General features: G+C 36.1%; 1 protein-coding gene across 4 annotated transcripts in view; it reads left to right on the top strand.

The window, feature by feature from the left end:
• BTBD7 (BTB domain containing 7) overlaps positions 1-10,148 on the top strand; it is a 109,019-nt gene extending 98,871 nt beyond the window's left edge. For 3 of the 4 annotated variants that reach the window (XM_069086024.1, XM_069086023.1, XM_069086025.1), the window contains 2 exons: positions 3,019-3,450; positions 4,857-10,148. In XM_069086024.1, the coding sequence (XP_068942125.1) occupies positions 3,019-3,450; positions 4,857-5,672 (1,248 nt within the window). In that variant the 3' untranslated portion in view covers positions 5,673-10,148. The remainder of the gene's footprint in view (positions 1-3,018; positions 3,451-4,856) is intronic. The other variant, XM_069086026.1, reaches the window with a different exon arrangement.
• Positions 10,149-10,687: the final 539 nt, after the last annotated feature.

Consider the following 10,687-nt stretch of genomic DNA (forward strand, 5'->3'; position numbering starts at 1 on the left):
ATGTGTTATCTTCTTTCTTTCTAACTTTGTATTATTCAGGAAACTTGATAAGAGTACTATCTGTGTCTTTATGCATGTCGCTGATTACCACCATTTGCAGTAATAATAATACACAACATTAAACCACACAGGGCCATGCACAGATTCCAGAAACATTCCACTAGAGACCAAGTTAACATCAAACCATTAATACCTATCCAGTTCTGATTCCACCTAGCTATATTATTTATCTAACCCCACATCTCTACATCTTGTATGTAAGGATAGCCTCAGATATTGATGCTTTCCTAAAACAGCGGTTAACTACGTCTTTAGCACTTCTCTGGTATACTAGCCAACTAACACTGTCAAAAAAGAATATTAGGTTAGTCTAGCTTGACCCAGTCTTTATGAAACCCTACTGACTCTTTTTGATCACTGTTTCCTGTTCTTTATGTTCATTAACAATACTTTTAACTTTGCTGGGAATTAAAGTTAAACTGACTGGCCTATAGCTTAGAGACTGCATACTCTCCTTTTTTTTTTTTCTTTTTGGAGGGGGGAGGGCTTGTTGGGGTTAAGTGACTTGCCCAAGATCACATGGCTAGTAAGTGTTAAGTGTCTGAGGACGGAATTGAACTCAGATCCTCCTGACTCCAGGGCCGGTGTTCTATTCACTGCGCCACCTAGCTGCCCCAATATTCTCCTTTTTGAAAACATTTACCTTTCAGTCCTGTGATATTTCCTCCACAATCCTTCTTTTAGAGGTCTTTGACAGTAGCTCATCTGATACATTTGCTGGCCCTTTCAGAACATTGGGATTGGCAACTTGAACAGCTACATTCTCTATTATTATCTTCCAACTTTTTTTGAGCTTCAATTTCCTCTAAACTCTTTTTGCTTTGTCATTTCCAAAATCAAGATCAACCTCCTTGGGAAAATAAAAGAAAATAAAGGTTGGATGGTTCTTGCTCTGTCATTTTATTATTGTTCCATGTACCTAAAGCATCCATCCTCCCATCTGTCTCACATAACCATCCTATCCCTCTTTGATCCTTTCCCCAGTACCAGCCTTTTTGTTGTCTTTAACATTCTTTCCCCTTCTCCCAGTTCATTCTTAGTTTTTGGGGTTCTTGACACCATTCTTAATGTTACACTTCTGCATTCACCCTTGCTTTTGTTCGTGTTTTTTAAATGATACCTACTTTGTGCCAGGCACTATACTAAGCATTTTTTTGAAATATTATCTCATTTGGCTCTCAGAACAACTCTGGTAGGAAGGTCCCATTATTATCCTTATTTTACAGTTGAGGAAACTGAGGCAAAGTGAGGTAAAGTGACTAGCCCAAGATCACATAATTCATAAGTGTGTAAGTCATATTTGAAGTCAGGTCTTTGTGACCCCAGGCTTTTTAAGAATTTAAATTGGTCAGTGATTTCCCTATGGATACACATTATTAGTCTACTTACCTTTTTCCTTCCCATTGTAATTATTTCTCCTTTCGTCATCAGAGTTTGAGTGTTCAGAGCTTTTCATTGTCCTAAGATGATATTCCTCTATAGAATTTCAGTGCATGGGGTCCTACCTCTTATTCTTCTGAACCATTTGAAAACTGATCTCCAAGAATCTGGGGAACCTAGTTAACTGACTACTACCTAACTTTCTTCTCTGACAAAATTCTCAGGAGTTGTCATGTTCCTAATGGTTCCTGTCATGTCTACTTTAGAAGCAAGCTCTTCCTCATTGTTTAGACTCAGATCTAGAATAGCAGTACTCCTCATTGGTACCTCCAATGCATGAGGAATAAAATTATTATCAAGACAAACCAGAAAACTATTTTCTACACTATTTTTGGCAGAGAAAGCACTGGCAGGTTCCTTAAATTGGTATATGGCTCAAGAGTAGTAGTGTTGGTTTTTATACATAAAAAGCATCCTGCCCAGAGGCGGCTAGGTGGCGCAGTGAATAGAGCACTGGCCCTGGACTCGGGAGGACCTGAGTTCAAATCCGGCCTCAGACACTTAACACAAAAAACTAGCAATGTGACCTTGGGCAAGTCACTTAGCTCCAATTGCCCTCCAAAAAATTGCAAAAAAAAAAAAAAAAAAAAAAAGTCCTGCCCTTAGCCCCTTCATTAGAACCTGAAGGAAAATTATATTTGATCTATTTTCCCAGTGTCTGTTCTGATGGCTAAATTGTTGGTTTTCTCTGCCATTGAATTATGAGACTCTGGGAACTAAATCCTTAAAAGGAAAAACAGTATTGCCCTGATATGCTCAAAAAATCTTTTTTCCCTCCAAAGCTCCTTTCTTTTGCCAGAGTCTGTGCTTCATCTTAAATGCACTCTGTGGTTTCCTATTCATTTAATGCTATAGTCTGTTACTATTTGTGAAACTGTAAACAAAAGTAGTACACTGGAAATTTTGAAAACATGTTCTAAAAAGCAGCATTCCCATTATTTATCAAAATGTTGGTCCAAAGCAGTTAAGAGACATTGGTAAAGAATGCCATAATTGTTCTTTTTCTGTCATTCTGAAGTACGTACATTGGAGTGGCTCAGTTTAGAGAGAGTTTGTGGAATAGCCTTTATTTTATACTTTTCTTTACTGTGATTTTTTGTTGTCTTTGCAAAAATTATATTCGAATGTAAACTGCTAATATTTTAGAATGATTGAGCATTCTTGTATGACCATTATATCTTGCAACAACAATAACAAAAATAGCTGGCTCATTTTCCATAATACTCAGTCTACTTGCCCTTGGTGTGGGGGTGGGGGTGTCTTTAGATGCATGATGTCCATTTATTCTACTTTTATTGATACTTAAAGTTTCCACCTAGAAAATCTTGTTTTCTTTTGTTTTACTTGTTTTTCATTATTTTCATTTACGATAGATAGTTTTGTGCTTTTTGGTTTGTGTTTCTGTGAGTACCTAGTAAATGTTCTTAAGTTGTTTATTTTTATAATTTGATGTATAAGGCTGTTTCCAAATCTAGTAATAACTAGAAAATTTTTGACTTTCCCCCCCCCCTTTTGTAGAATCCTCACAAGTTCTTTCCTGATGAACGTTTTGGGGATGAAAGTCCACTCTTGACCGTGAAACAGTCTGGGCGATGTCGAGTTAATAGTACTCCCACTGCAGAAACCATGTTTACAGACCTAGACACTTTTGTGGCCTTCCATCCACCCTTGCCTCCTCCACCACCCCCCTATCATCCTCCAGCTACTCCACTTCACAGCCAATTCAAAGTTGGTTGGAAACAAAGAGCTCCCAGTCAACATCCATCACGTTCTTTTTCTTATCCTTGCAACCATTCTCTGTTTCATACGAGAACAGCTCCCAAAGCTGTCCCTCCTCCAGTCTATATACCTGGTGTCAAAGCAGAGCCACCAGACTGCACTAATACTACAGGATCAGGGAGACAAACAGTCACTGCAACTGCAACAATGATGGCAGCTGAGAAACAAGTGGTAAGTCAGTGTTAAGTAACTTCCTGAAATGGATAGGTTTAAAGAATGCCAAAATTCCTTTCTAGCCCCTGAAGGTCAACACTGGTGCTCAGAAATGCTACTGTTGGGGGGGGAGGGCAGGGTGCAAATGGAACCAAAGAAGGAAGAAAAGGAAAAATACAGGAGAGAAAATCAGACACATTTAGCTAGAAGAGGGTCACTAGTTTCTTGCCCCATTTAAAAGAAAACAACAGCTTTACAGTTGAGTTGCACTAGAAGGCACAAAAAATTAACACTAGGACCTGCATATTCTTTTTGTAATAACCTATTCTATACACTTTAAAATTATTTCCTTAATATCTTTAAACACAATTTTTATCTATTATCCTGTACTCATACTTCAGAAGGATGTGATTTCAGATAATTTAGGATGGTGCCATATATATATTTGATTCTTTGTCCAAAAGACTACCCAGTTATCCTTTCTAATGCATATAAATTATTAGGCATCAGCAAGGTCAGTTTGCTTTGAAAACTTAAAGTAATTGAAGCTGTTCGATATTGTTTTGAGAGAATTGAGACCTTTTTTGATTTTTTACTGTAATTTACATTTATTTAGGTCATACTATGAGGAAAACTTTTCTAACTATTGCCTCTTACTGTCAGACTATCAGTAAAATTGAATTCAAAGAGGTAGTTATAAATTTAGTTGACAAAGAACCACATTATAATTTGGCACATTATTAGGCTTATAAATTTAATTAGAACATTTAGTGAGTGAAAACATGATTTTCAGCCCCATGAAAGAAAAATTACATACAGAAAAAAATAAAATATAATACTAGTTTATAAGATGTGTATCAGTCTTTCCTACAGTTCTAAACCTATACAAGGATTCCACTATATCATTCTGTTTAGAACACATCATAATCCAATGTCACAAATCATTATCCTATGTTTACATTAATGTCATAAAATTGAATAAACTTAGTAGAACATAAAATCATTGAATTTCATAGTTGGAAAAAACCTAAACGTCATCTAAACCAGTGTTTAGATGGGTCACAAGTGGAAAAACTTTAAGAATCCTTGATGTAAGTCAAGCTTCCTGTTTTATGGATAAAGAAATTGAAATTTAGAAAACTTAAATTACTTATCCGACATCACATAATATTTAGCACAGTTATCTTTTAAGGATAGGTCTAATATGATAATTTCTTTTTTTTTTTTTTTTTTTAAGCAATCGGGGTTAAGTAACTTGCTCAAGGTTACACGGCCAGTTATTTCTGGGTGTGGTGCTGAGGGTCTGAGCCCGGGATTTGATCTCCAGGTCATCCTTGACACTGGAGCCGGTGCTCTTACTCGCTGTGCTACCTGGCTGCCCCTAAATACAATAATTTCTTTTGGATTTTTCTTCTTTCCTACAGTGTACTCAGCCTATGCTCAATGAGCTGATGCCAGATATCGCCATGGGCGTGTCAACAATATCTCTCAAGGACAGGAGGCTGCCTGAACTTGCTGTTGACACAGAATTAAGCCAACCAGTTTCCGAGGTAGGACCAGGACCTCCCCAACACATATCATGTATCCAACAGAGGCACATGAACACTTCTCGAAAGAAACACACATTAGAGCAAAAAACGGATATTAGAGAAAATCAGCAAGAGTACCCAGATTTCTATGATTTCTCAAATGCTGCTTGCAGACCTTCTACTCCAGCTCCTACCAGGCATACCCCTTCACCTCCACAAGGTGTATATTTTGGTCCAGATTTATATAGCCACAATAAGGCATCACCAAATGGCTTAAAGTCAGCATACCAACCTAACCAGAAATCCCCCAAAAAGCAAGAAGAAACTAGGAGGGAATATATGCTTTCTCAAGATGGGCATCAACAGAGACAAAAGAATGAGCCAGTACACCTTGATGTTGTAGAACAACCACCCCAACGGTTGGATTTGGCATTAGCTGCCCAGGAAAATGCTAGTAATGGTCCAGCTCATGTCAGGGGACGAACAAAAATGGAAACTGATTTGACGTATGGGCTGACTTCTAATAGAACTTCACTCTCTGCATGTAGCTCTGAAAATCCAGAAGAGAGGTCCAGGAGGAGACTGGCAGATGGTGAGTCCTTGGACCACGGAGCCCAGAGAAATACAGAGTTGGAAAGGGAAGACTCAGTAAGCAGGGGAAGGAGGTCTCCAAGCAAACCAGATTTTTTATACAAAAAGTCTGCCCTCTAAAAGTAACCTCCAAATGGTCTGTGCCTGAGATGTGGAGCATCCCATTTTATGACACAACCGGACAACTTTCAGACAAGTTTCTTAAAGCCAGCAGATAACTCAGTTTCACTTTATTTTGCTCAAGTTTTTGTATATACAATGTTGATTAGACATAGCATGCTATGAGGGTTTGTTTTTTTTTAATGCTGCATCTGGTTTTATTTTGTGTTTTGAGCAGTTGTGTTGAGGAAGCCTTTTTAAGAGAAACCAAGCTGGCACTTTTTTAAAAAACAAATTAGTTTTTTGCACCTGTACATTTATTTTACCCATATTAATTTTTGTATCACCATGTTAAATTTTATTGCCACATTTAAAGGACTGTATTTTCATAATTTTTTTGCATTTTAACTTTCACCTACCAATTTCCATGTGCAATGGGTTGCACACTGAAATGTATTTTCTTATGGAATAGTTATAATGTGTTTATTTTTTTTTAATTATAGGAATTCCAAAGAACAGCACATCAAAATGCTCCTCTCTTTTTAGTACTAGTTTTAGTTCAGAAATCTGCCTGGTCAGTCTCTGCTAAAAGAATCTGTTGTCATCCTTTTTAAATAAGTCGTGGGAGCTAGTATGTCTGGCTAGTCCAGGATCCTGAAGTTTTCTGATTTAGTGATGAATGCTGAAGAAAAAAGCTTTCCTTGCCCAGTCTAAAACTATTAATGTATTTACAATGTGAACTCTTAAGTTAGAATTGCTGTAAATTCAAGTAAACAATGAGAATTTCACTAAATAGGGTCTTAATCAAATCAAAGTCCTTCTAATCTTGAAACATTGAAAATGTTCAGATTAACATGAGACTCTGCTAACTAGATTTCTGATTCTGAGAGCAAATTCTTCAGCTGAGAGGGGTGAGATGACTGCTTATTTTGCCTTCAGTGGTCTTGCTGCCTATTGGGGAACAAATAAAAGGGCTTCAGTCTTAAGGATGTCATTTGATGTTTGTAAGCATATGTATACTTTTAAATGTTTCTAATGTATGTCTAATGAATTTTGATGTCATGTGAAGGAAGTTGTGTGTTGCATAATGCTTTAAATCACCAAAAAAAGAAAAAAAGTTACACACTATACATGTCCTACTTGAACTCCTCTAGGGATGCTGGTTTGGATATTTACCAAACTATTGCAGCACATAGGATATTTTAAGATCCTCTCCCTGGGAAGAGCAGTACATGAGCTAAGGACTGTTTTTTCCCCCAACCTTTCATGTAAATATACTGGTGTTTTAGGTTTTTTTTTTTTCTAAATCAATTCTTCAACATTATTTTGTCAGTTTTATATTTCATACACATATATATCCAACCAGTAGTACTTGGATAAATAAAAGAGGCTTCCTGAATATTCCATCATATATTAATATGTTATACATATGAATCCACTCATTGACACTCACTCTTAAACTATGCAGGGCTAGGGGGCCTTTACAAAGCTATCATGTAAATGACTTACATGCACTTTTAAGTACATACATTTTTATTGGGTGACAACAGCTCTGATTTTTTCCTGATTAACTGTAGTTCTTCCTTCAGATTTTTTCCTACTATACCCTGTGGATGTACACTCAGGAATATCTCTTGACATTTTTTAATGCTAACAATAGATAGTCACAAAGACGGGAACATGTGCTTATACTAAACCCAGATAAAAACGCTGCCAAGTTGTTTTGCTGTCTGGTTGACTGCTCTTACTAAATTTTGATTTAGGTCATGTTGTATATTTCAGTTGAGAGGTCCAAGGGTAAACACTAACTTACTTATAAGACAGACCTACTCGTTGCCTGAAAGGCTTTTTTTTTTTTTTAGATAGAAAATTGTAACAAGTCATTGTCTTACTTAAGGGTCTAAACCATATAGTAGATGATATAATCTTTAGAGGCCCGACAACAAGTCTGGCTTTAATCAAAAAACAGGAGTTAATGATTCCAGTCTATTCTCTAGTGTTTATTCATATATATTAACGTTAATCAGTTGGATGCAGTTATAAGTTGCTGCTCTGGATCAGACCAGAGTTGTACTGGTAATACAAATGAAAGTTCTGTTTCCCTGCTTTTTTTTAATCTTTTGTCTCTATTCAGATTATGAATTATTTTGGCTGGTACTATTGAAACCTGCACATTCAGTCTTAATTAAAAATTAATAAAATTCACTTCCATATCACCCAAAATATTTTAAAATGACCACTGCTCATAATTTGATTTACTTATAAAACCTACATTTTTCAGCTAAGACTTAGTTTGAATAACTGACTAAAATATTCATATGGGGAAAAACCGCTTTAGTGTATGGTACTATAGACTGATATAACATGCAGAAGGATACTATGTCTGTGATGCATGTGTCTTATTAGATTAATTATCAGTTATCTTGCTGTATTTTATGGTATGTAATTTGTAGAGTAAATTGAATAGCTGTGTGCCAATGGTTTTTGAACACATCTATTAAATCTTTGTATGCTGTGATAAGATAAATGGGATTACTGCAAAAGGTTGCTTTTGAAAAAGTGTATACTTAAGGGCCACAAACAATGGTATTTTATGATACAAGAGCATTTAAAAATAACCAAATCACAAAAAATAGCAGATCTCCATAAGACAATCGGCCGCTCAGACAATCTCCATTTTCAGTACTCGTGGCATGTTAAAGAGTGGGTCGACAACTAGTGTTGCTGTCGATGTGGAAGAAGAAAAGATACCACCTTCCCGAAAGTGCTGTTAGTGTTTGTTTCCATCTTAGTTTAGTTTTATGATTTTATTAAACAATCATTAGGGGGGAAATGGCAATGTATGGTGGCATAAAAATTGTTTGTGGAACTTAATATTTTTAAACCCTTGGCATAATATCGTCTTCACACTATGCCCATTAGCTTTCCCCAGGTAAATCTTGGGTCTAAACTCTTGAAACACTTCATTTATCACTTAAAACATTAAGGGCTTTGCTAGGAGCTCTTTGTAATTAAGTCCTTTTGTAGAAATTATGTATGAAACTTTGCCAAACTCTTGTGATTCATGTAGTATGAGCTTTCCCCGAGTTTTTTTTTTTCACTTCTTATTATGATGATATTTTATGGGATTTTCTTTTTTTTTATTGGAGAGGTTTTTCACTAAAGTTGAGTGGGCACAGTATTTCTATTAACCGGAGACAGTGTAATGGGGGGGGAGGGGAGACCAGTATCCATCTACCCAAACTTAGATGAATAAATCTCTTAATACCTTAGTCTCTACAGGCAAAGAATTCAGTTTCCTCAATAACTATTCTTCATTAGACTTAATCGATTTCATTAGAGAAGCAATTTTAAGTTTGCCTGTTTTGGGTGGCAGGAAGAAAAATCTGTGTTTCTTGGAGCACTTATGAGATGGTTTAAGAATTCTAAGATTTCAATCTAATACTGAATCCAAAGGGAGAAATACTTGTTTTCTTTTTTTATTATTTTTAATCAAAGTAGCATGATGGGTGCTAATTCCCCTTCTTCGTGGTTTACTGTGTGTACTAATTATTTTAAAACCTCATCACAAATAAGCTTATGAAAATGGTTAGAATATACACTGCTTAAAACTATTTTTCTTATTTTGTTAATGCCCTAAGAATAACATTTTTCTGAAGTTGTGACTGTCTGTCTTTTCTGTCCCATAGATTACAAGTTATTTTGTAATTATTGCATTGGCAAGCCTTTAATTGATTTTCCCTTTTGTCTGTTCCTCTCATTCTCCCTCTCCCCCCCCCAAACAATCCTGTCATTTGTTCCATAGTCTGAATATTAAGATGCTGTGGCCCTTGTTATAGAAAGAATACTTATAAGTATTCTATTTGTCTTGAAAACTCTTGAAAGTAATTGCTTGTCTTTATGTGGTTCTTTTTAAAAGATTAGACATGATGGGGAAACATCATTTGTGTGGCTGTTCATGACCATGTATCTGTTTTAAAATGTGCAGGTGGTGGGAAAACCTGCCCATGGATATGGGGCACCTGAAAGATCAAGAAGGTAAATCTACAGTTGGCATATAGTTATCCACCTATATTTCTGAGAGGTGGTATCTTCTACAATACTGCATTTCTTGGTGTTGTGCTGTTACTGGTATAAAGTCAAGTGCCTTCAATGTTAAAGGCTCAGAAAATTTTCTTAAACCGATTTCATGTCCTATGCAAGTGTTTTCTACAACCTGCATAACCAGTACTTTGTAAAACTTGTTTACGCTTCAATTGTATATAGTGTTTTTTAAAAAAAAAATATATATATATATAGTATTTTTATTTAGGTACCTCCAAACTTGAATTCCAGTCTGTGTGATGCATTGTAAAACAATACATTTCTCTTTTGAGTACCATTACAGTTGTACAAAGGTTTTCACTGGTTCTATTTTTCTACTGTTACTGAAAAGCATGTAACACTGACTTTATCCTACATATAGTTGGCATTTCAAATAAATGGATTGTATAGAAATTACTGAGTTGGCTAGTCTGTTTGAGCAGTTAATGTGAGGTATACCACTCTGCAATAGAAAAAACATTTCAACCTTTGGAAATAGAACACAGGATTGTTAGTTTGCCCTTCTCTGGGCTTGGGATTACAACAAGCATATTAATATGGGGTGTCTTATATGTCATTCATTGTGCTATTGCTGTTGACATTCAAATATAAAATTCATTCTTCTGCCCATGATCGAAACATTTCTGAGATTGATAAAGTATTTACTATTTGTCAGAGACTGTGCTGAGTGCTGGAGATCCAAATACAAATGTGAAGCACTCCCTTCCCCCAAAGATCTTCTAATAGCTGTAAGACAGCATAGGGTGCCAGGCTGTTTTTCTCGTCACCCCAACTTCTGTCCTCATACTTGGAGACTTAGGTATTCATGTTACTGTGTCATGGGCCTCCTTGTTCATTAACCTCCTCAACATTCCTTAAGCTACTCTAGCCAAGCAACCCTTAACCCTTAGTTCTCACCATTATCCACCTCCACAAATCTTATCTTCCAGTCT

Source organism: Petaurus breviceps, unplaced genomic scaffold, assembly GCF_028583685.1.
Source record: "Petaurus breviceps papuanus isolate PSGF00001 unplaced genomic scaffold, PetGlider_PUasm1.0 177, whole genome shotgun sequence".
NCBI classification, from domain to species: domain Eukaryota; kingdom Metazoa; phylum Chordata; class Mammalia; order Diprotodontia; family Petauridae; genus Petaurus; species Petaurus breviceps.